This window comes from Bos javanicus, chromosome X, assembly GCF_032452875.1.
Source record: "Bos javanicus breed banteng chromosome X, ARS-OSU_banteng_1.0, whole genome shotgun sequence".
Lineage (NCBI taxonomy): Eukaryota > Metazoa > Chordata > Mammalia > Artiodactyla > Bovidae > Bos > Bos javanicus.
In genome coordinates, this window is record NC_083897.1 from 58,105,488 (window position 1) to 58,132,390 (window position 26,903).

A 26,903-nucleotide genomic window follows, 5' to 3' on the forward strand; every position below is an offset into this window, starting at 1 on the left:
TTCTGCTTGTCCCAGATATCAACAGGCCTCATTCCTTTATCTCCATGAGGTCTTTGCTCAAATGTCACCTTCCCAGATAGGCCTTCTCTGACTCCCCTACTTGAAATTAGACTCTCCCTTTCCTCCACAAGCACCATGGCACATTTCCCCTGATTTTTCTCCATATGGTTTATCACCACTTGATATATTACACAGTTTCTTCACTTACATGTTTATTGTTTGAGAATGTAAACTCTATGAGAGCAGGGGTTTCTGATTGTTTACTACTGCATTCTTGTGCCCAGAACAGGGCCTGGTACATTAGAAGAATTCAACAAAAATTTCAATAAATATTGAATGAGCAAATTCCCTGGAGGCAAATATTTTATAGTCCCCTCAATGCCTAGTATACTGCCTTGTATGCAATGAAGCACTCAGTAAATATTTGATGAATGAATTGTGATGGAACACTGCTAATATTCTGCCTGTAGTCTACTTCCTTCTTCAAGTATTCCTGTACTCCTGGGCTTATATTGAATTTCTGAACTCATAAAATTATAACAAAAGGTCAGAAGGAGAGGTCCTCTGTGGGCACTGCTGAAAATGGCAGGAAGAGAAAGCTAGGGTGCTGCCTGAAATATTTTTTGCCTTTGCCACTTGGACAAATTCCTTTCCATGTCTGGTCTCCGTTTCAACCGTATGTAAAATGAAGCTAGTAGACTAGATGATTTCTGAAGTCCCTTCTATTTTTACAGCTTGTAGTTATGAGCATTATGGCACTTCTAACTAAAATTGTATGATTCTAAAATTACATGAGTTTTGTCTTACTTCTAACCCATGGTTGGGATATGCTTAATGAAAATGTGGTGTGAGAATAAAGGCTGTCTTTGGTCTAATTAGCTGGTATCATCACACAAGTAATAAAATAGTGGTGTAAAACAACACATTAGCAACAGGTAGAATATGATGCTGAGGATAACATCAGGCAGATAGGACCAAAAACTAGGTTTTCTGACTCCTTCGGGGATCTTTATCTGAAGTCCTATAAGTATACTGTACTTTCTTTCCTTTCCAAGGGTCAGATAAATCAGACCATGTATCACCCAGATATTGTGGAAAATCCATACTCCAGCACCTGTTTGAACGTACTTGGTCCCAGTGCTAAAAACGAAATGTGACTTCTCTTGCAGTGTCTCTGGATGACTCAGGTAGCTTGCCCTCAGTCACTTACCCCTTGGGACTTGTCTATCAGGCACAGGGGATAGTGAAATTACCGGTGTGCCCTTTGGATGAGCCTGTGCTATGGGCGTCTGTCTGTGAGGCAATCATGCTTTAAGTTCAGCTCCATCCTTACAAAAAGATAAAAATCATGTTCAGAACTGCGGCTGCTATCCTGAGAAATAGATATTTTTAAAAGAAACTGTAAAAAAGAAAAGAAAAAGGAATTGTAAACCAGAGCCAGGCTTACTTTCAGGTGCTGAAGGAAAAAAAAAAAAAAGCGTGGCTGATTTCCCGCTTGCAGGAAAGATCTGGCCCTACGCGTCACCAGCATCCCTCCACCCCCATCCGAACCCGGGCTTCTAGGCGTTCTGCCCTCCCCAACTGCCTCGCTGCAGGGGGCGGGGCGATTCGTTAGCCTCGCCCCCTTCAGGGCCTCCAGTCAATCCTCGAGACAGTCGGGGGTAGGCGGAACTACAACGAGGACCCGCCCCCGCTAGCGCTCAGCCAATCGGAGAGGGCTGGGTGTTACCTTCCTCTCTGACTCCGCCTACCCAGCGCTGGGCGATTTAGAGCCGCGCACCGGGCGGGAATGTAAGATGGCGGAGTAGAAACGCGAGTGCTTAGTACTGAGTCTCAGAGCCGACTCGGTTCGGGTCTCGGAGGCAGCACCAGTGATCGTTAAGCAAAGAGAGCCTAGGGTAGTTGGCCAAGATGCCGAATATCAAAATCTTCAGCGGCAGCTCCCACCAGGACCTATCCCAGAAGATTGCCGACCGCCTGGGCCTGGAACTGGGCAAGGTGGTGACTAAGAAATTCAGCAACCAGGAGACCTGGTGAGGATGAAGTTGGGACGCCGACCGGCCTCACCTGCCGGAGAGGCCAGGGCAACCGAGGGTAGGGGGATGAGGTCACAGCATGAGTTCCAAAGGGCCGGGTTTGGGGGGAAGGGGCAGCTCTGTGACGAGCGTGCCTCACGGGCTGTTTCCGTTATTTTACCTCTCGCGGGAGGGTCACGTTCATTCTCACTGTGAGGTGGGGTGGAGTCAAGATGGAGCAGGAGGCGAAGCTACTGGGTTTGACGCCAATCGCCGGAGGACCCAACGCGGGGATGGTGGCTTCCTAGAGCGGCTAGAGGGGAAGAACGCCTAGGCTCCGCGGTGGGGACACGTGGCTTTGCCGCTTAGCTGTTGAGCCATCCAGACTGGGTTCTCTTCTGCTCTTAGACCGGCTCGCTTGGGAGATCTTACTGCGTACTGAACCCTCGTGGTGTTTCCCCTAGCGTCTGAGAAGCAGCTTTTCAATTTGAAACCGTGTTGATCGGATTTACTGTTGAGGGAACTTGACATTATGTGCTGAGGGCGCCAAAATTAATACTGAGGACTTCCTTAGATTGGCGAGTGTTGAATTTTCACATCTTTAAACTCGAAGTTAAATCTAGTCGCTTGAATAAAATGATGCGTTAACTGCATCCCGATTGCCAGCATCTTGGTTTGAGCCATCCAGAAAATAATAGGGAACCTTAATTCTGGAATCCTTGATCTTCCCAAGCATAGCTGTTTGTAAAACAGTGCAAAAGCATATTTTTCAGAACCAAAGTCTATCCTGAACTTGCCCTCTTCTAATGTGTGGGGGATTTAAGAAACATTTTTATCCCTGAATATTAAGATAATAGAAGAAAGATAATGGAGTGGAAGGCTGGAAATGCATAGTTAATTGCAATGACTTTTTTGTCATTGCTTTGCTGATTACATTTGCTCCCTCCCCCCACTTCCACCATGCTCCTGAACCTTGGGGCCATCTTAGAGATAACTTGGTCACCAAATCCTTTCAGTACCACTTCCATCTAAATCTAGAATCTTCTGGTTCTGATAAGTGTTTTTCTGTGTTTTGTTGTTACCCTGTTGATCAAGTCAGAGCAGTACCCACAGTCAGTCCTCTATTAAGGGGAAAATTCACACCAAACCTAATGAGTCAGTTAAATTAGTGAAGATTGCCTTGAACATTTTTTCCTAAGTGCTTTTGTTTTCCTTTTCTCTTCCCAAAGTGTAACTTCCCCTGTCCTTTGTAGACCCTGCTGGTAAAAGCATTCATCTGTAGTGGACAGCTTCCTTCTGGATGCTTGATCATCGTGCCATTGGTTGTGATGCAAATGATGGTGCAAGCCCTGATGCCCTCTGTAACCAGACAATACCTTAGTCGAAAGGCTCGCCAAGCTGCTGTCTTTAGCTTTAACCACACCATTATGACTCATGGGCTGTAATAAAACAGGACCAGACTTTGCAAGTGGCAGTATAGCTAGGGGACCAGAATGATTTTCATTTGGAGGTTTTTTGTTGTTCCCTAGAGAACTGTGACTATTAAATCTTTTTTCTATGCTTCCAGGAAAAATACAAAGACTTTATTTTCCCTGTGCACCCTCTGCCTAGTGCACCACATCAGAACCTGAGGCTAAATTGGGAGAGGGGAGGAGAACAGTTCAGTGGTCTACTGATTGATTTCTCTAAAATTGTCTGGAGTCCCAGTCTACTGAGACTGAGCTAAAAGGCTGATTTCATTTTTAAATAACCAGACAGTAACATGCTTGGAAACACTGGATAAGATTAAGCACAATGTGGAAAATTGCTGACTGGTTCAGTTGCTTTGTTTCTGGCTTTATCATTAGCTTTTTGGCTCCTTAGATGTTCTGAAATCTTCATTGAACATAATCGAATATGTTGCCGATGGAGCTTCCCCTCACCTCCCTCCCCCAACCTTTGGCTTTTCTGCACTGCAGAAGTGGTAATTGCTGCCCTGACTCTGGGATCTAAAGGTCATGGACAGGATAGCCCCTACCCACAGTGGGTGCTATGGGTCATTAGATGGGGAACTGCAGAGCCCATCCTCAGATGAGACTGTTTTGCTGCAATTTGGCACAATCTCAGGGGTTGATGCTCTCCTGAGTAGTTTTCTCGTGAAGTCAGGATCATCCTTTGCTGTCCAGTTTTTTTTAATTAATTAATTTTTGATTGTGCTGGGTCTTCCTTGCTGTGAGTGGGCTTTTTCTATTTGCAGCGAGTAGCAGTTGGCAGGGGAGTGGGGTGGGGGCACTACTCTTCATTGCTGTGAACGGACTTCTCATCACGGTGGCTTGTCTTGTTGTCAGAGAAGGGCTTCAGTAGTTGGGGCACATAGACTCAGTTGTTGCAGCTCCCGGGCTCTAGAACATGGGCTCAGTAGTTGTGGCACATGGGCTTAGTTGCCTCGTGGTGTGTGGTATCTTCTCAGGAGGGATCAAACCGATGTCCCCTGCATTGGCAGGCAGATTCTTAACCACTGTGCCACCAGGGAGTTCCTGCTGTCAAGTTTTTAAGGAGAAACATGCATACATATATGTGGGCGTATGGCACACAGATAGCTATGAAAGAGATTGAGGGTTCCGGCTCTGGAGTCAGAGAAGCTGGATTTGAATCCTAAGCCTTTCTTTGCCTCAGTAATCTCACCTGTAAAATATTATCTACCCAGAGTATTGTGGTGGCTCAGACAGTAAAGAATGTGCCTGCAATGTGGAAGACCTAGGTTTGAAGACCAAGGGAATGGCTCTATAAAACTTTAAAATAATAAATATGGGCTTCCCAGGTGGCTCAGTGATAAAGAATCCAGCTGCCAATGCAGGAGACAAGGATTCCATCCCTGGGTCGTGAAGAACCCTTGGATGGGGAGATAGCAACCCACTCCAGTATTCTTGCCTGGAAAATCCCATGGACAGAGAAGCCTGGTAGGCTACAGTCCATGGGGGTCTCAAAGAGTTGGACATGATTGAGCATACACGTTTTTTAGAGTCTTTTGTGACAATTAGATGGGAGTAAAATTCTTAGAACATTGTCTTAACAGATTCTCAGTGTTGGTAAGGGATGGTGATGGTATTGCAAAAAATGTGGGGAATATAGGATAAAAGATGTCCCAAATAATTCTACCACCCAAGACAAACGGTTCACATTTGAGTTTATGACCTTCCAGGTGTTTGTGTGTTTATATACTTTTTCAAAAAAGTATGGCATATTGTTTATAGCTTTCTTCACTCAGCACTATATTTTGAACACTTCTCTTAATATTTAGTCTCCATTGTTTAAATAGCTGTACAGTCTTGTCATGATTTTACTATAATTTTAGATCACCAAGTCCCTATTCAATATTTATAATTTTTGATCTAATGCTTTTAAATGAAAACTCCTGGATCTCTAGAATTACTAGGTTAAAAGGTATACACTACTTTTCAGGCTTTTTAATACTTATTGCCAAATTGATCTCCAAAAAAGTTGAACAAGTTTCTGCTATTAGTAATGGTGATATTAATAATAATAAATACTGAGTGCTTAAAATGTGCTAGTTCCTATGCTGAGTACTTTATACACATTTCACATTTAATCCCCTCAACACTGCTGTAAGAGATTACTCTTACAATCTCCATTTTATGGATGAAGGAACTACGATTCAGAGGGTACCTTGCCCACCTCTGGGGCAAGTCCTTTAATTTTTTTGCTGATACAATATTTATCTGGATTTTGGAACTTCTGAATGTATTAAGTTTTTTACCTGAGGTGTAGTTGACATGCAGTATTTATATAAGGTTTCAGGTGTACAACAAAGTGATAAATAATTTTTTAATGTTATAGTCCATTTATAGTTATTACAAAATGTTGGCTATATTCCCTGTGTTGTACTATATACCCTTTTAGCTTATTTTATACACAGTAGTTTGTACTCTTAATCTCCTACCCTTATCTTCCCCCCTTTCCCTTCTTCATTGGTAACCACTGGTTGGTTCTTTGTATGTGATTCTGTTTCTTTCTTTTTCAGAACTATTTTGGCTGTGTCGGGTCTTAGTTGCAGCATGCAGGCTCTTTGTTGTGGTGCGTGGGCTTAGTTGCCTTGCTGCACATGTGATCTTAGTTCCCCAATCAGGGATCTAACCTGCACTCCCTGCATTGTAAGGCAGCTTCTTAACCATTGAACCACCAGGGAAGTCCCCTGGGTCTTTTTCTTTTTTTATTATATGTACTAAATCAGTTCAGTCACTCAGTCATGTCTAGCTCTTTGTGACCCCATGGACTGCAGCACACCAGGCTTCCCTGTCCATCACCAACTCCCGCAGCTTGCTCAGACTCATGTCCATGAGTCGGTGATGCCATCCAACCATCTCATCCTCTGTCGTCCCCTTCTCCACCTGCCTTCAATCTTTCCCAGTATCGGGGCTTTTCCAATGACAAAACATGGTCCACTGGAGAAGGGAATGGCAAACCACTTCAGTATTCTTGCCTTGAGAACCCCATGAACAGTATGAAAAGGCAAAAAGATATATACTGAATGTTTGGATTCAATTCTCTTCAATATTGTTAAATAACTTTGTTTTATTTGGTTACTCTAGATAGGCTGAAAGGGGGGTGACTAACCTTGGTTACCTAGGATTTTCCTATAGTTAATCCTTGTTTTGCATGTGCCAGCACCCATCTAAATTCTTGAGATTTTCTTAAAAATACCACCAATTAAAAGGCATTTTTAAATTCACTTTATTTTCTGTTTTGTGTTTAAATGGAATGGATGGAGCTAGTCACCTGGCCTCCCCAGAACAGCTGAGAGAATCACTGGCCCAAAGCCAATTTGGAGGACATGCCATTAGCTAGGAGAAGGAAATGGCAACCCACTTCAGTATTCTTGCCTGGAGAATCCTGGTGATGGAGGAGCCTGTTGGGCCGCCGTCTGTGGGGTTGCATGGAGTCGGACACGACTAAAGTGACTTAGCAGCAGCAGCAGCCATTAGCTAGAGGGAAAGAGCAAGAAGTGTTACCTTTCAGTTGCTAAACCAGGTCTTCCTACCTGGTTTAAAAGCAAACAGGTTTCAGGCACACCATCAATTCTTCTGCCATACATCACTGCCTAACTTATTATCTCTGAGACTTAGAGGAAACCATAAGAATAATATTAAGGTTTTTTGAGGATTCATTGAACTGTTCATTGACCAAGCTGTATAATCTAAGTGTAGTTCCTGGGCTTTTGAAAAAGACTTTATGAAAGTACATCATAGTACTAACTGGAGGAAAAGATTGGTCTTGATTAGTGAGATTGGAATTGCATACCGTAAAACAAGGACAGTGTCCTAATTTACATGTGCTACTTTTATTTTTCATATAGTTAAATAACTTTTTCTAGTTATTAAATGCATGTCTGGTCATAACATCCTTCTGTGCTTGAAAGGTAAGTGCTAGTCCTAAGTTTGGCTTTGGGAAACGGCCGCACTGTTGGTTGATTATCCTTAGGTGATATAATACAAAAGTGGTACAAGTTGGCAGTGAAAATTTAATTTTGTAATTAATACCTTGCCTGCTTTCAAGAAAGGTTTAGTGTTTCATGATGCTCACAGATACAAAAAGTTAGATAAGTACAGCAGAAGCCTATTAGAACAAAGGACTATAGTAACTATGTGAAGAATTTGGCATAAAGTGATTACTGAAGTTTATTTAGTGTTACTTTAACTGTATCCCTTGGCTTCCTGGCAGCCAAAGGGATAAAGGCATAAAGGCTTGTGCAGTAAATTATGTAATTTTTATTTTCATAACAATCTTTAGATACTACTTCCAGACACACAATTCTATGAAGTTTTTGGGTGGGATCCTTAAATAATGATACCCAGTAACATAATGAACAATGTAAGCAATTTTTTATATTGACTTTGATAGTGGAGGCATTTGTTAAAAAGAGATAAGCCACCATGGTGTTAGGTATGTTGCTTTCTGGCCTTATTTGATAAAAAGACAGCTTTAGAGTAGTAGATAATTAGCCTGTCCCTTATACTGTCTTAGGTCAATTGTCAAACTGCTCTTTCCTGGCTCCTAATCCAGCAGTCTGACTGGTGAGTGAATGGAGCACAGATGATTCTCTTAGTGTTCTTGACTCAAACGAGAGCCATAGGCTTCCTATACCAGATATGGAAGATCCAATTGGCTTTATGGGCAATCAATGTGCCTGACTTTCATTCTCCCCCAGAGAAGTGGAGAGCTTGGTCTTGGACAAGGAGATGATGTAGTGGGGATGACAGTGGGCAGGACTAAAATTTTCTTGAGTTTTGAAGTTGCTCAGATATTTGAAATACTACTTTGTCAGGACCATAGAGTTGTGCACCATAAAGCATAGAAGGGACTCTTAGCCTGGAACCTCTCAAAGGGCAGGCAGTGTTGGTAAAGGAGATTTGGAAGTACCTTGAAACTCCCTCGGCCTCTTGTTTGGCCCTCCTCAGTGAGGAACTTGCAGAGCAGGCTTAGCTCCACAGGTGTTACTGAATTCTATCCATTTGAGTGGTATTTTTTTAAGTTAACATATAATCAATATAAAAATCAATACATTTAAAAATTTTTTACTGTCTTTACAGGAAGGTATGGTGTTAATATTACTTCGCATCTCAGTTCCCTTCCTCAGTTGCAGTAGCCACACCCAGGTGCTCAATAACCACATGAGGCCAGTGACTCCCACATTGGACAGTAGTGCTCTTGGGCCTACTTTTAGACAACATGCAAGTTGTTCTTCCAGGAAGCTTTCCCTGGTCTCCTCCTGCGTGCCCATTTGAATTTAGAACAACGTCTCCCGAAAGCAATTTTGGCATTAGCGTAGTTGACGTTGCCGACAGATTTAGTTGTTTCTTTCTTTCTTTTTTAAAAATATTTATTTGATTGCACCAGGTCTTAGTTGTGGCACACAGATGTTCAGTCTTCTTCAGCATGTGGGCTCTTTAGTTGTGCCGTGGAGGATCTAGTTCCCTGAGCAGGGATTGAATATGGGCTCCCTGCATTGGGAGTGTGGACCACCAGGGAAGTCCCTTTAGTTGCTTTTCTTTTTTTTTTTAATAATTTTTAAAATGTATTATTTTTGGCTGTGCTGGGCTCTAGTTGTGCACGGGCCTCTCATTGTGGTGGTGGAGCCTGGGCTCTAGGCTTTGCAGCTTCGGTAGTTTCAGCAGGTGGGCTCAGTAGTTGTGGTGCGTGGGCTTAGTTGCCCCACCCCATGTGGGGTCTTCCCAGATCAAACTCAAGTATTGGCAGGCAGATTCTTTACCACTGAACTACCAGGGAAGCCCACATTAGTTGTTTCTTAAGGCTGATCTTGGTGATTAATAGATGTCTGTTCAACTTTGTCTTAGGGTCCAGAAAATTGATGTTTGGCTCATTATGTTCCTTGGCATCACTGTTTCAGGATCCCACCATAAAATTCTTTGTAGCCATCAAATCCTGGTGAACTCATCAGGTTGTAGTTCCACCCCCATTAAATATCTCTCAGCTGAGTATCTGTTAAAGGGATGAGCAGATCTGTTAAAACCTTTTGAAGAAACATGTTGGACCCACTTACCTCTAGTGTGAGGTGAGTTAGTTTGTGAGGGACAATCAACTGTCTTCTGAATTCACAACAGCAGGCGTGCAGAAGGTTCATATTCTGCCTTAAAGTGAGCAGACTCAAGGGGCATCCTAATCCTGAGTGGTATTCATTCTTTCTTTGTGTTATTGACACTGGCCGGTTGGGCATGACAGATCCGGTTCCTGCCTTCATGGAGCTGGCTTGCATTCTAGTAAGGGTGACAGATAAACAAGTGCGTAAAATATAAGGTGATGAGAAACTGTGATGTGTTCTGCAGAGAATAACCAGGATAATGAGAGAATGCCTGGGGAGAGTCACTTTATTTATTTAACTCAGTTATAGAACATTTCAAACATACCTGCAGAAGTAGAATAAATGATCTTCCTACCTTGCAAGGATGGTACCTTCCTCCCATCACCCAGTTCAGTTTAGTTCATTAGCTCAGTCGTGTCCAACTCTGTGACCCCATGGATTGCAACACGCCAGGCTTCCCTATCCATCACCAACTCCGGGAGCTTACTCAAACTCATGTCCATCAAGTCGGTGATGCCATCCAAGCATCTCATCCTCTGTCGTCCCCTTCTCCTCCTGCCCTCAATCTTTCCCAGCATCAGAGCCTTTTCCAATGAGTCAGTTCTTTGCATCAGGTGGCCAAAGTATTGGAGTTTCAGCTTCAGCATCAGTCCTTCCAATGAATATTCAGGACTGATTTCCTTTCAGATGGACCAGTTGGATCTCCTTGCAGTCCAAGGGACTCTCAAGAGTCTTCTCCAACACTACAACAAACTGTGGAAAATTCTTAAAGAGATGAGAATACCAGACCACCTGACCTGCCTCCTGAGAAATCTGTATGCAGGTCAAGAAGCAACAATTAGAACTGGACATGGAACAACAGACTGGTTCCAAATAGGAAAAGGAGTATGTCAAGGCTGTGTATTGTCACCCTGCTTATTTAACTTATATGCAGAGTACATCATGAGAAACACTGGGCTGGATGAAGCACAAGTTGGAATCAAGATTGCCGGGAGAAATATCAATAATCTCAGATACACAGATGACACCATCCTTATGGCAGAAAGTGAAGAACTAAAGAGCCTCTTGATGAAAGTGAAAAAGGAGAATGAAAAAGCTGGCTTAAAACTCAACATTCAGAAAACTAAGATCATGGCATCTGGCCCCATCACTTCATTGAATATAGATGGGGAAGCAATGGAAACAGTGAGTGTCTATTTTCTTGGACTCTGAAATCACTGCAAATAGTGACTGCAGCCATGAAATTAAAAGACACTTGCTCCTTGGAAGAAAAGCTATGACCAACCTAGACAGCATATTAAAAAGCAGAGACATTACTTTGCCAACAGAGGTCCATCTAGTCAAAGCTATGGCTTTTCCAGTAGTCATGTATGGTTGCGAGAGTTGGACTATAAAGAAAGCTGAGCACCGAAGAATTGATGCTTTTGAACTTTGGTGTTGGAGAAGACTCTTGAGAGTCCCTTGAACTGCAAGGAGATCCAACCAGTCCATCCTAAAGGAGATCAGTCCTGGGTGTTCATTGGAAGGACTGATATTGAAGCTGAAACTCCAGTACTGGTTCAGCAGTTATCAATTCATGGCTAATCTTGTTTCATCTAATATTCCACCTCGCCACACTCCCCATAATTGGATTATTTTGAAGCAAACCTCGATATTCTGTCATATCATCTGCATACATATCATTGACCACAATACCATTTTCTCGCCTAAAACAAATTAACAGTAATGTGGTTTTTTTAACAGTTGCTTGAATTAGTATGCACATAAGGTTCACACAGTGCAATTGGTTGATATTTTTAAAGTCATTTTTAATGTTATAGGTTCTTAAGGAAGTCACTTGTATTAAGATGGTCAGAAATGATATTTTGATTGGAGACCTAAGAAATTAATGAGTTAGTTGCAGGTAGAGCATTCCAGATAGTGGGAATATGTGTGCAAAGGCAGGAAAGGGTGAATCAAGGAATGTAAAGGAAGACGGTTTGACTGATGCCTAGTAAACTAGGGAGAAAATATTTTTCCAGATGAGCTACTACTCAAGTTAACCTCAAACTAGAACTCACTTCTCAGAAAATATTGATACAATCGGACTAGTTTCTTTTGACTTATTACAGAAGTGCCTGTTTTAAGATATATTGGATTGGCCAAAAAGTTCTTTCCATAGAATGTTACAGAAAAACCCGAACGAACTGTTTGGTCAACCCAGTACTTTTATGACCTCAGCTTTCACTGAGGGTTGCAGTAATTTACTCAAGTATACACAAGGTATAACAATACACATTTTGTTAAAATAGAATTTTGAAGTCATCCTAGATTAGCATGGAATTGTAAGAAATAACACAGAGAGATCCTGTGTACCCATTATGCAGTTTTCCCAAGGTTCCCAACTCTAGTTTTTCCAAACTGTAGTTTTCTTGGCTGTTGCTGTTGTATAATGCAACCACCAAGATATTGACATTGATAGAGTCAAGGAAAAAAAAAACCATTCTGTCATCGCAAGGATCCTCCCTGTTGCCCTGTTGCAACCACACCCATTTTTGTCTTCCTCCTCCTCTGTAGATTTCTTTTTTTATATTGCCTTTGTCTGGCTTTGGTATCTGGGTAATAAGTGGCCTCATAAAATGAGTTGCAAAGTATTCTCATCTATTTTCTTGAAAAGATTACGCAAAAATCAGTTTTTATTTATTTATTTGGCTGTGTCAGGCCTTAGTTGGGGCATGTGGGGTCTAGTTCCCTGACCAGGGATCTAACTTAGGCCCCCTGCGTTGGCAGCTTGGAGTCTTAGCCACTGGACCACCAGGGAAGTCCCCCAAATTCGTGTTAATTCTTTAAATGTTTGGTAAGCTTCTCTTGTAAAGTTATTTTAGGTCAGCCTTTCTAGAGGTTTATCAATTTTATTGATTCCTCCCCCCCCACCAAGAGCTTTTTGTTTCAGTGGTTTTTCTTTATTGTTTTACTGTTTCATTGGTTTCTGCTCTTATGTCTGATTTCTTCCTTCTGCTTATTTTGGGTTCATTTTGCCCATTTTCCAGTGCCTGAAGGTTTCTCTCCAGATATTCCAAACTAATATGTTTTTGTCTTTGTTTGGACTACTGTGACTTTCAGCATCCCTGTTCTAACTGGTTTCTGGTTTGATTTTTACCATTTGCTTTTATTTTTCTTGCTTTACAATATAAAGTAACCCCATTCTTTTAAAAAGTAGGATCCTTACAACTGTTACTTGGATTGGGAACAAATAAGTTTTAAATAATAATTATCTCTGATATCCGCTTCTGACAATGGAATTATGTCCTGTTGAAGTTTTCCTCTTCATCAGTACAGGTTATTAACTGTTCTGATCTACTTGCCTATACAAGCATGCATGTACATATACCCACACACTCCCCTCTCCCCCTTGTCACCTACGATATTAATTGGGGAAATGGTTTTGCTTTGAGGTATCACTGAGGTTATTTTTAAGAAGTTATTTTTGGTAAGGATCCAAGTAAAAATATTAAAACTTGCATTTTATAGTAAATAAATATTAAATATTTATAGTAAATAAAATATTTTATTTAAAATAATAAAATAAAATATATAACAATAAAATAAAATATTATTTTATTTAAAGTAATAAAATATAATAAAATATGATAATAAAATAAAATATTAAATATAGTAAATAAAATATTAAAATATTTTACTATTTTATAGTAAAATATAGCTTTACTCCATAATTAGAGTAACTTCCTATGGAATTCTTTTAAAATAAGACTTACTAATTGGACCAGCGTACAGTTAGCATAGACTGAAGGCAAGGACCATGTCTGTTCTCCATCGTGTCCCTGGCACCTAGCACAGTGACTGGCATATGAACATTTGTTCAGTGAACTGCCAGTGTGGTAGACGTGGTACGGTCTTCTGTAGAAGGCATCATTCTAAAACAGTAGTGATTCATTCCTTGTATGAGTTTTCTGATTCCTTTATTATATACTGATGACAGTCATAGATGCTGTATCTAATTTGCATTCACACATATGAAATGAGATACAGCCTGCTTACTGAAATTATGGTCCAATTACTAAGTACCTTAGCCAGTTTTTTTCATGTCGTGTCACCTATAAAAAACAGGTATAGTACACTGGAGTAAACAGGCAGTACACGGTTTCTGGTACAGGGGCTCCTCCAGGGGAATCTCCTGTAATCCATTCATAGCATACTAGTGGGGAAGCTGTGACTTTTAGACCTTACTGTAGATGTACAGTATAGTGCTTTAAAATCTGTTTTTGTTGTCCTTCCTTTTCCTATAGTGTGGAAATCGGAGAAAGTGTTCGTGGAGAAGATGTCTACATTGTTCAGAGTGGCTGCGGTGAAATCAATGACAATCTCATGGAACTTTTGATTATGATTAACGCCTGCAAGATTGCTTCAGCCAGCCGGGTTACTGCAGTCATCCCGTGCTTCCCTTATGCCCGGCAGGATAAGAAGGATAAGGTAGGAGTGGAATCTCTCTCTTTTTTTTTTAATTCTTTCTTTTCTTAAATCAGGAGAAGCAGGAGCACTTGCCCAAAGTCAAAAAAACTTCCTTAATTATCAAATGTATATTTAGAGGATATTATTTTTTTATCTTAGGCATTACCTGATTTTCTAAACAATTCATGTGATTGGTTTGTATAAAGCAACACATTTGCAGTCTGTCTGTTTTATCCCAGTCATACATATGTGACTTTTGGCTAACTCAGTGATATTTTTTTCATTGTATCAGTAAGACTAAGCACCAGCTCCCATGGAGCAGAGTATTTTTTTAAACTGGTAGATCCTCTGGGACCCTCTTGGTTATAGTTGTGACCTCTTCGTATAACTTGAAGTCTGTTACATGAATACACACACGCACACCTCACCTTCTTTGGAGTATTAGAAGATAAAGCATACAGGTAAAACTTTGCTGGTCCATGGTAATTGGTGCCCAAATTTTATTAATATGTACAATACCTGGGAGAAGCCTAGATATTTTTATTTCAATAGAATACAGTGCTGCTAAGACGAAGATCATGGCATCTGGTCCCATCACTTCATGGGAAATAGATGGGGAAACAGTGTCAGACTTTATTTTTTTGAGCTCCAAAATCACTGCAGATGGTGACTGCAGCCATGAAATTAAAAGATGCTTACTCCTTGGAAGAAAAGTTATGACCAACCTAGATAGCATATTCAAAAGCAGAAACATTACTTTGCCAACAAAGGTTCGTCTGGTCAAGGCTATGGTTTTTCCTGTGGTCATGTATGGATGTGAGAGTTGGACTGTGAAGAAGGCTGAGCACCGAAGAATTGATGCTTTTGAACTGTGGTGGTAGAGAAGACTCTAGAGAGTCCCTTGGACTGCAAAGAGATCCAACCAGTCTATCCTAAAGGAGATCAGCCCTGGGTGTTCTTTGGAAGGAATGATGCTAAAGCTGAAACTCCAGTACTTTGGCCACCTCATGCGAAGAGTTGACTCATTGGAAAAGACTCTGATGCTGGGAGGGATTGGGGGCAGGAGGAAAAGGGGACGACAGAGGATGAGATGGCTGGATGGCATCACTTACTCGATGGATGTGAGTTTGAGTGAACTCTGGGAATTGGTGATTGACAGGGAAGCCTGGCTTGCTGCAATTCATGGGGTGGCAAAAAGTTGGACATGACTGAGGGACTGAACTGACTGAAGGAGTAGAGTGTAGGACATGGGCCTTGTTATTTTATGGTGCAGTCAGGTGTGTTTACCTGTTATTTAAGGGGATTGAGGTTACTGGAAGTTGGGCCTCCGGATGAGTAAGGGGAGTGGTGTAATTAATAAAATAAAACTATACTTTTCATCCTTTGATGTGCCTTTAAATGTTGACATGTTAGATGTTGTACAGGTTTGAGTATGTATGTCTTAAAAGAGATTTTAATACAATTCTTTCAAAAAAATTTGTATACAGTCTGCCTAATTTAAATAATTGAGCATTGGAAAGACTTGAATAGGCTGAAAATATATACATGAAGAAAGTGAAACGTTGGGAAGGTTTTTTCTGATGTATGTATCCTGATTTGGAAAAATGATATTCCACTTCCTATTTGTGCCAGATTGTGATGAAGTGAAAATCAGTGGCTATGTCACTTTGTATGAATTTTCTGTTAGCTCAGTGCCTTAAACACAATAGGTATACAATAAATAAATGCTTCCTGAGCAAATGAATTGTTTTTCAGATTGGCTTTTTTTCCTCTTTCCTTCCCTCCATTTAGAGCCGGGCTCCAATCTCAGCCAAGCTGGTTGCAAATATGCTGTCTGTAGCAGGCGCGGATCATATTATCACCATGGACCTTCATGCTTCTCAAATTCAGGTATCATTGGGAGCTAAATATTAGCTTAGGGATTATTAGGGATTAGACATGGGGTTAGAGAGGACTGAATGCTGAAAATCACAGGGAAGCAAAAACTGCCCAAGTACAGCTCAGATAAACTAGACATTGATGACATTTTCAACATCCTCAACTGAAGCATAGTTTATGGTCTTAGTCATGTGGGCTGGTTGTACAGAGAGGCAGTTTGGGATTCTGGGAAGAGCGTAGTAGGCTTTGGCATCAATCTGAGTTTGAATACTGGCTCTGACACTTACAAATTTTGTAACCTTGGGCAGGTTATTTAACTTCTCTGAATACACACTGCTTTGTTATCGTGAGTATCAAACAAGATGTAAAATTCATAGTGAAACACCTGGCTCATGAAAGATATGAAATAAATGGGAGTTGTTATTGTCATCATTAAATTTAGATCCATAGATGTTGGAGCCTACTTTCTAGCATTAAAAGAGTTTGGGGAGCAGAATACTACCTTATAGTTGATACTTTTTAAAGAGACTTTGAAATCATTATCTTTGGAGGCTTCTGGGAATTCAGTGAGATATAGGCCAGATGATTATACAGCCATTTTATAGAAGAGGGACAGATTAGTTGTGAAGTACAACAAATCTGTAGCAACTAGTATTAGAACACAAATCTCCTGACTACTAGTTACTGTGACCATTTATTATAAATGCCTTCCACTAGGTTTATATACCATAGCATCTCTAACTGGTTTACCAGTTAGCTTTGGCTCTCTTAACAAGCCAGCCCAACACTGAGTGGCAGAAGGTAGTAAGTATGTATTACCCTGTGGGTCTGCACATTGGCTGGGTATTTCTGATCTTGGCTGGACTTGGGTGTTTTCCTCAGGAGCTTGTTCATGTGTCTATGGTCAGTTGTGGGTTAGCCGGGGGCTCACTTTGTGGCTGGGCTTTCTTGCACAACCCACACTTTAGGAGTCTGCTTTTACAGTCTGCCATACCAGGCATGTTTTCGGATCAGTTTGAATGTTCCAGTAAAATATTCTTTGGGCAAGTTACTATTCTCTTTGTGTTCATTATTTGTAAATGGAAGAGAAGGAAAACAAGCCAAACTGACCCAGGTTCTTTCTTTCTGCAGGGCTTTTTTGATATCCCAGTCGACAATTTGTATGCAGAGCCAGCGGTCCTCAAGTGGATAAGGGAGAACATCTCTGAGTGGAGGAACTGCACAATTGTCTCACCTGATGCTGGAGGAGCAAAGAGGTATGGTTGAAATTCATATTATTCCCAATGTACTGGGGAAAGTTTTCAGACAGTTGTGTCAGAAAGTGATCTTTTGTTGTTGAACTGAGTTTTTCTTTTCTTGAAGTATAGTTGATTTACAGTGTTAAGTTTCAAGTATACAGCAAAGTGGTCTGAAAAAGACTATAAAGACTACATATATATAAAGTCTTTTTCCAATTCTTTTTCAGTATAGGTGATTACAAGATACTGAGAAGCAACAGTTTTTAAGTATTTGGATGTTCTGATAGCTTAGGACACAGGCTGGATATGGTTTTACTCACTCTTTTACTGGTCTGAGTCACTGCCTGAAAGATAAGATAGCAGCAGAGGGGCACAAAATAGTCTGGGATCATGGGCTTGACCAAAACCCATTAGTGACTCAGCACTGCAGGGTCAGTGACAGCACTATGACCCATTAGGAGGAGGAGGCAATTTGATTTTCTAATGAATGCCACTTGCTATCAAAACCCATGATGATAGTGAACAAGTAAGCTTTTACATGGACTTCCCCTGTGGCTCAGTGGTAAAGGATCCGCCTTCAATGCAGGAGACATGGGTTCAATCCCTGGGTCAGGAAGATCCCTCAGAGGAGGGCATGGCTACCCACTCTAGTATTCTTGCCTGGAGAATCCCATGGACAGAGGAGCCTGGCAGGCTACAGTCCAGAGGGTCACAAACAGTCGGACACACTGAAGCAGCCTAGCACTCATGCACAAGCTTTTACATATCTCTTAATGTTGTTGGTTAAACCATTTTGATCTTTTGAATTAGAATACTAAGCAGGATGGAAAAGAAAGTGTGGTGATTTTATTTAAGCCAAGCGCTGAACATTCGAAACAAACTGATTGCCAGGGATCGCTAGTTGCAGTGCTTCAGCTCACGTGGTACAGACTAAGAGCTTTTCATTTCCTTAGTGGCTCACTCATTAGTAATGCATTCAGAAGTGTGACACATGTTCTTCTTGTTGTGGAAATAGAATGAAGAGCTACAAAACACAGATGATTAGGAAATGCCAATTCACATCTTTGCAAAAGCCATTCAAATTTTCAATGACTATTTCTCAACGACCTCTTTATTTCAGGAACTTCAACAGAACTGATAAGCTGAGAGCTTGAGTTCTGTTCTCCAGCCAGATGCATGGCTTTGCGAGTCCCTTGTTGTTGCTAGTTACCATCTGTAATACTAGAGATAGAGCCTAAAACACATCCCCTCACAGTGGTTGTCATACTTGTGAAGATCATCTTCTACAGAGACTGAGCAAACAGTCTCATTTGAAATAAGTAATCAAGCACAATTTTCTTTCCAAAGTTGGGTATAGAAAAACTGCCTTCAGTAGATGGTTTATTGCTCCATAATTTTGTTTACTGTTTTCTTTTTTAAATTATTTATTACTGTACTGGGTCTTCATTGCTGCTCTCGGACTTTCTCTAGTTGTGGCAAGTGGGGGCTAGTTGTGCTGTGTGGACTTCTCGTGGTGGTGGCTTCTCTCGTGGAGCACAGGTTCAGTAGTTGCAGTGCATGGGCTCAGTTGCCCTGAGGCATGTGGAATCTTCCTGGACCAGGGATCCTATCCATGTCCCCTGCATTGGCAGACATTGTTAACCAGGGAAGTCCTGTAATTTTCTTTTAGTGATGGAATCTTTTCAAAGTGAGTGGCTATCACATCTGTCTTGGCAGGGTTTGGGGACTAGGTAGAAATGCCTGTGCAGTTGTGACTTGCATGTAGTTCTCCCCTCAAGGATATAGGGAGTGACTTTTTTGAGCCCTTTACACTTTGTCGGTCACTGAGTTTGTTGGCCACTGAGTATGGATGGCTTAGGATGCTTGAACTAAGTGATCATGCATTTGCCTCATCTAAGTAATCATTCCAAGCAGATTGGTAGCTCTTGATGTTATGTGCCCGCACAGTGGGGGTGGAGAGCACACAGGATATGGGTCGTTTAGGTCAGGTGCAGATGCTGCCTAGGTTGTGGTCCAGGTCTTGTCTGTTCTCTATTACATGGTCACAGCTTCTCCCATATTTTGCACAAACTCAAAATATGTGAGCATAGTCACAAGGGAAATAGGACTTGATACTTGGTTGGATCAGCACTACATTAAAAAACAAAGCCCAAAGCACAGGCCTCTTCACATATAACAAGATGGCAGGGTGGAATGTGGCCACAGATGTCACAGGCAGCAGTCATTGCTGATGGAGAGATTACGTGGTACTTTGTCACCAGACAGATTTGTCTTCTATCCCACCTTCTAGTCTGGTTTGTATTACCTTGTAATTTAAACAAAAGGAATTCTGTTTTGATTTGGAAATCCTTTGGTCTGTACAGCAAGATGCCCAGTCTGCCTGCTTAATTGGTATAACTTTCTTTCTAGCAGTCATTAAAGGAACTCCCAAGCTTGGTGTCCAGGTACAGTTGACATTGACAGTTGGTAGATCACTGAACTGAGTGTGATGAGGGCACAACAGAACAGGCTGGGCACTGCTTCTCTCCCCCCAAATTCAGGTTCACTTCTCACCACATTTGCATGTCATAATGGGACCATCTACACTCCTGGCATTAGTTAACCAAGTCGTATATCTCTCCACTTCTGCTGCCAGTCCAGTAAATGAACATGCCCTAGCATTCATTATACTGCTTCCTGGGATTGGTGAGAATTGTCTATCTCCTACTGTAACCCAGAGTGAATTTTAATCTAAGTTTGACTAATAATTCATAAACTGCTCTTAGGATGTGGGAGGCATCTACATCTTGGAGTATGGAGGCATTAGTCTATGAAACCCAATTTGTGATGCCAATTAATTGCAGTTACTTTCTTCCAACCCTGGGACCTGTTGAGTTTCATGGAGTATTCTCACCTAGAAAATAAGTCCGTCCTTTAGTTCCTTTCTTTGTCTTAAGATACACACACACAGTGGTTTTAAGTGAGGTTTTACCTGTGAATACACTGTGTTGCAGAGTGACTTCCATCGCAGACCGGTTGAATGTGGACTTTGCCTTGATTCACAAAGAACGGAAGAAGGCCAATGAAGTGGACCGCATGGTGCTCGTAGGAGACGTGAAGGACCGTGTGGCCATCCTCGTGGATGACATGGCTGACACTTGTGGCACAATCTGCCATGCAGCTGACAAGTGAGTGCCTGCTGGTGGGGCTGGGCGCTGGACGTGAAAAACTACTGCCTGACTGCCCTAAGCCTGTTGATTTTCTTTGCAACTCAGTTTAGGGAATTCTAACTGACTGTTTTGTCACCCTAGGCTTGAATTGCAATGCATGTAAATTGATGAGTATTCTTACTTTTTTTTCTCTAGTTTCTTAGTTTTATTTTTCCTTGTTATTGTGCTAGACTGTATACAACATGAAATTTGACATTTTAACTTTTTTTTTGGGGGGGGCGGTGTCGTGCAGCTTGTGGGATTTTAGTTCTCTGACCAGGGATTGAACCCATGCTCACAGCACTGAAAACAGAGTCCTAATCACTGGATTACCAGGAAATTCCCCATTTTAATCATTTTTAAGTGTGCAGCTCAGTGACATTAGTTATAGTCACAATGTTGTGCAACTATCACCACTGTATTTCCAAAAAACTATCTTATCTCTCTGAGTATTGTACTTTTTTTTGACCATACTTTGTGGCTTGTGGGATCTCAGTTTCCTGACCAGGGATTGAGCCTGTGCCCTCGGCAGTGAAAGTGTATGGAGTCCTAACCACCAAACTGCCAGGGAATTCCCTGAGTAATCTACTTTTGATAGTTCTTTAAAACAGGTTAAGGTAAGAAATCCAGAGTCCTGAGCAGACAGAAATATATTCCCATTTTCATATTTTATCTAAGCTGAAAACCCTGGCCTCACCTCTAGACCATTTTGCTGCTACTTCCTTCATTCTTATTCCTTCTCATCGTTTGCCTGCACTGTTCTGAATTACCTTGCCTCTCTTCTCTGCTGCCATTCACCAGTCTCTTACCTCCCAGTCCATTTTTCACATTGCTGCCCCACTGGCTTATCTTCCTAAAACTAGATTCCACTCATGCCTCCTTTAAAACTGTAAGTGGCTACCCATTGCTTATAATCCAAGTCACTATGGACAGCATTGTTTCTCATAATTTTTAAAAATCTCATATATATTTGTTGTTGTTTAATTGCTAAGCCATGTCTGACTCTTTTGCACCCCCATGGGCTGTAGCCTGCCAGGCTCTTCTATCCATGGGATTTTCCAGGCAAGAATACTGGAGTGGGCTGCAGTTTTCTTCTCCAGTGTGTGTGTGTGTGTGTGTGTGTGTGTGTGCTAAAAACAAAACTTGTATGTGGAGTGATTTCCTGGCTTGGATCCTGGAGTATGCATTTATAAAACTCCTTTTATCATATTAGTAAGATAATGCTAATTGCTCATAACAGATCAGCTCCCTTAACACAGTAAAGTTACTTGTTCATGGTATTCTCCAGTGCAAGTATGCCCCTTTCAGTCTTATGGCACTGCATCTTTAACATTTCCATTGTGGCCAGCCAGAAAGGGAAAAGAGCATGGAGGATCATCCATGGGAAGTTTTTTATAAGAATCTGTCCACATTTAGATAGCCAGAAGTAAGTCACTTGGCTATACCTAACTATGCAAGGGAGGCTGGGAAGTGTCCAGCTGTGTACTAGAAAGAAGAGACAGATTTTGTTGAGCATAGCTGTCTGTGCCATAGTCCTTTTACACTAATCCAAACCTATTCAGATAAGTTATTGACTGAACTGTATCACCCAGAAATTCAACCCTAACCCCCAGTGTGATGGTATTTGGAGATGGGACCTTTGGGAGGTAATTAGGTTTAGGTGAGGGCATGAGGGTGGGGCCCTCATGATGATATTGGTGTCCTTATAAGCAGAGACACCAGAGAGCTCTTCCCAACCTCATTCCTCCTCTCAATCTGTGCACACAAAGAGATCACATAAGCACATAGTGAGATGGCCACCAACAAACCAAGAGAAGAGGTCTCAGAACAAAACCTACCTTGCTGGCCCCTTGATCTTAGACTTCCCAACCTCCAGAAACAAGCGAGAAATAAAATTCAGTGTAAGTCATCCAGTCTGTGGTATTCTGTTATGGCAGTGCAAGCTGACTAAAACATTCCTCTTCACTAACTTTGGTTTTATAGTAACAAGTAAGATTACTCCTAATCAACTCTCCTTTTTCCTCTAGACTTCTCTCAGCTGGAGCCACCAGGGTTTATGCTATCCTGACTCATGGAATCTTTTCTGGCCCAGCCATTTCTCGTATTAATAATGCATGCTTTGAAGCAGTAGTAGTCACCAATACCATACCTCAGGAGGATAAGATGAAGCATTGCTCCAAAATACAGGTGAGACTGAGATTCTTGCAAAACAAGACTCCCCTGAGTATTTAGGAGGTGATTACATGTGTTGAATTAGGTGTCTGGGTGGGTTCTGAAGATTTCCTCCATTGCTCTCAAGGGTTAACCATTAGGATCTGTGACCCAAAAGGAAGGATCATGTGTCTAAAAATTCAAACAGCTTGACCTCAGACTCTCTGGAGGATGGAACCCAGAATTTTGTGTTTTAACAGACTCTCCCAGTGTTTGTGATGCACATCAGGTCCATGCTTTACCGTTTGTGTGTGTCACTCTTGTCTGTCAGCCCCTGCAAACATAATGTGAAACCTTCAAACTGGTTTTTAAATGCCAGCCCACCGCCATCTTGGTGAGTCAAGAGTGTTTCCTCCATTAGCATTTTGACTCTTTCTTAAGCGGTTGGTTATATTTAAAATGTGAGTATGAAGAGCAGCTGGTTGTGGGCTCACTTGGGGAAACAGCACAGTGCACAGTCTTAAGAGGAAGGACCCTCATTGGGTTGCTCATCAGTGTCTGCAATGACCAGTCAATCATCTCTGTCTGTATACTAACCCGATGCTCCCCTTGCCTTCCTAGGTGATTGACATCTCCATGATCCTCGCAGAAGCCATCAGGAGAACTCACAATGGAGAATCCGTCTCCTATCTGTTCAGCCATGTCCCTTTATAATAGAATAACTCCTGAGGCTTTTCAAAAATAAAGTGAGCCTCACCCCTTGTTTTTTTCTTTGGTATTTGATGAAAAATCCAGCAGAAGACCCAGCTTGTTGCAGTGTAGCTTTCTACATCCCTCATCAGTTATATGAGCGTTACTACTATTGTGTTGGCCAAAAAGTTCATTTGGGTTGTTCCTTAACAGCTTATGGGAAAACCTGAATGAACTTCTTGGTCAACCAAATACGTTAGAGAAATATAGAGTGACATTAGCCGCTGGGATTTTCTACCTGTATTGTCTCATCCTGGCTTCTTTGATCTTGTGAGCCTTGCAGCTTTAACTGTTCAGCTGCTACAAGATGTTGGACTTTGGAAAGCTTTTTGTAGAGTGTCCAAATATGTTTGGGGAAGCTCAGACTACTTTGTATGTGAATGCTTCAGCACACCCACCCCCCTGCAATGTGTGATAAGTTCTCTAAAGTCTGTACTAAATTATAAAAGAACCTAGGGCAACCTGAACCCAGATCTGGTTGCTGAGCCCCTGTAGGCTGGAGAAGCCCTAGGGCAGGACCCTGAGGGGAAGCAGCCCACCATAGAGCAAATGCTTCTTGGGAGGAAAAAGCCTGATCCATCACCCTTTGCTTGGATTCTGTTACTTGGATTCTTTTTTGTCCCTATTCCTTTCCATTTGGCCTGATCTTCTATCCACTTGGTCCCAAGTGATTGTTGTGCCATCATTTTCTGGAAAGCAAACTCAATTCCTGCTCTATGATCTGTAACATTAACATGAGATGATTTTGCTGTAGCTTGATCTTCCTTAGCCCACTACCACTGTGGTGTAGTGCCTTTTGATTAATTTAACTGTTTATCATCTTTCTTCTTTGGATCTATTTGGCCTCTCAAATGACCTGAGATTTCTGTTTAAAAAAAGTTGGTATTACTGTCTCTTGTAGAAGAAACTAATAAAGTTATCTCTTTGATTGTGGGTCTATATCTGTACTGGTCTCCCTGCTGAAGCTTTGGTTTAGGTGTCTTGGCCGCCCAATCATGGTTCTTACTTCTTTGTTTCCAAGCTGTTAACTGTATTGTTAAGCCAAGAATAGACACAGCTGCACTTTTCTTCAGTTATAAGAATTGAAGATGCCTGGGGTTAATTGAGAACTAGGTATAGTGTAATTCTTTGCATTATACCTGAGTTGTAGGCTGTATATGCCTGTTGGATCTCTGGTTCTTAATCCTGATGATAGGAATTAGGTCTTTTCTTAGAGGAAGAGAGTAGTTTTTATAATTTATTCATTTTTGAGCCAGTTTTGCCGAATGTGGTTAAAACTTCCCTCCATCTGTAGTTGACACACATTTAGCATTTAATTTCAGCTCTTCTAATTATAATGCATTCCAAAATGTTACATGAGGGTTTTGTGTGTGAGTGTGTGTGTGCATCATCAAATAAGCGCACTGACTTTTTGGGAAACTAAATGCTTCTAGAGCTTTGTGAAGGGTGCTGCCTTGTCTTTGAAGCCTGGTTTGGCTTTTGTTTTTGTTTTATATTGAATATCAGGGTATTTACAATGATCTTTTGGAAAAAGTGATTCAAAAGGGAACCAAATTGAGCTGTGAAATGTGTTCCTCTGACCCTCTAGGCCTCTTCTATTTCAGGTCTTTGCTCTGGGGCCAGCTGACGTGGAACACTGATGCCATAAATTGCTGATTCTGCTATTTCTTGAAGTATTGGGTCAGTGAATCAGGGTTTGCTAGGTCAGAATTTTTTTGACATCAAGACCCTCTTCTCTGGGCCTTGGGCAATCCAGTTTCTAGGATGAGGTTTTGAGGCCCTCAAGAAAGGCCCTTAGCCCCCATCTTTGATTCCTATGCCTGAGGGAAGGTCAAGATTCAATTCCCTGTGACACCCAGCAGTGCCTGAAGTACTGCCAGGACTGTTTTTTTCCTCCAGTGAGAGAGTCCCAAGTGTCCTGGATGGCAAGCAATTCTTAACTGGAGAACAGTAGCAGGAACAGGCCTGGAGGGGCCAGGGAGGAGGCACAAAAGCTGAATGGAGTTGCAAGGAAAGCACAGTTTAGAAGAAACTGTAGCCTTAATAGCTGTGTAATTACTTCTGAGCAAAAGACATCACCAGGTTTAATTTCACATGCCCTCACCTCCCCTTACCCTTAGAACCAGAGAAAAGGAGATTACTTAGACCAAGGCTGAACTGGGCAACTCTCAAACCTAATGTCTTTATCAGAGGTTTATTTCATCTCAAGTTGGGGCTTTTCCAGATTTGAAATAAAAGCATTTTCTGCTCGAGTTTTTTTAACTTGCCCATCAATAGTATGTAGCCCTTAACCTGAGGGTTATTAGAATCATGTAAAAGTTGAAATTAAAGAAAAAGCTCTCCTATTAACTTGCCCTCCTACCATCTCGCTCTTGGTTGTGGGGGAGGGGGAAGAGACCTCCAGAAAGAAGTCACGTTGTGGGCTGTGGGGGCAGGATAGAAAGCACTGTATTGCCACCCCGAGGCCCCACCGCTTGGACTGGAGACCACTAAAAGTGTAAGTACCCTATTTGCAAGAATAGCCCTTATGTCCGCGGTCAGAAATTGGAGCCAGCCCCCTACCCTGGCTTGAATCTGCACCTCCAGTCTTAAGATGGATGCTTCTTCAGCCCTGATGATTGGCTCTTGCAGCCCTGAGCCCCAGTCTCCTCTGTGTCTGGTTTTCCCTTGCCCCGCCTTTGCCAGGGATTCATTTTCATTACCATGAAAAAAGGCACAGGCCTTTTTCAACCTGTGCATCAAGGACCAAAAGAGGTCCTTATAGGAGGGCCCTGTGTCTGGGATCCTCTAAGGATTGCAAAGGGGCTTCCCCTGGTGGCTCCGTGGTAAAGAATCCGCCTGCCATTGTAGGAGACTTGGGTTTTTAAATTATTGGTTTGGCTGTGCTGGGTTTGAGTTGTGGCACGCAGAATCTTCTATCTTTGTTTGCAGTGTGCAGGATCTTTAGTTGTAGCATGTGAACTCTGAGTTGTGGTATGTAGGATCTAGTTCCCTGACCAGGGTTCAAACCCAGGCCCCTTGCATTGGGAGCGTGGAGTCCTCGCCACTGGACCACAAGGGAAGCCTGAAACAGGTTCTTTTGACAGTCATGATTGAAACGGAGCTACAGCTAAAGATTCTTCCTCCTGCTTTATTCTTTGGCTAGGTTTTGAGGCTTGTTTTCTCTTGGGCTTTTCTTGCAAGTCTTACACGCCTTGTTTAAAAATAAAGCAAATTCTCCAAATTATGACAGATTTTTGATGACTTGATGTTCTGTAAAATCTTGCTTGGTTGAAATATTTATTCTAAAAAATCACCTTTTCCAAAGTCTAGGTCTTGGTAGGACAACTGCAGGGGAGTTAAGATGCTAATAGGTATGTTCAGATCCCTTGTACTAGGCACACATGAGAGTTAGGATCCGTCAGGCCTTGCCATTGGTTCTTGGGTTGCCCTTCTGGGGTGATTTCTGCTGGGGCAAGTGATGTTAGCTGCCTCAGACCTTTATGCTGTTAAGAAAAACCTGTGTTAGAAAAACTTATTTCAGGGATAAAATTGAATGTAAGGCCAGGTGGTGTTGAATCTCAAGGAAATTGCAGTGTAAAGTCAGTTTCTCATAAATCTGATAACCAGGAGACTGATTTGAGGTAACATTGGGGCT

General features: G+C 41.8%; 1 protein-coding gene across 1 annotated transcript; it reads left to right on the plus strand.

Moving 5' to 3' along the window:
• The first annotated feature begins 1,743 nt into the window (after nt 1–1,743).
• PRPS1 (phosphoribosyl pyrophosphate synthetase 1) lies at nt 1,744–24,205 on the plus strand. Its single transcript, XM_061409380.1, has 7 exons — nt 1,744–2,033; nt 13,899–14,082; nt 15,853–15,951; nt 17,071–17,195; nt 20,171–20,344; nt 22,393–22,552; nt 23,138–24,205. Exons 1-7 carry the CDS (start codon nt 1,912–1,914, stop codon nt 23,228–23,230), a joined length of 957 nt encoding a protein of 318 aa, XP_061265364.1. The 5' UTR covers nt 1,744–1,911; the 3' UTR covers nt 23,231–24,205.
• Nucleotides 24,206–26,903: the final 2,698 nt, after the last annotated feature.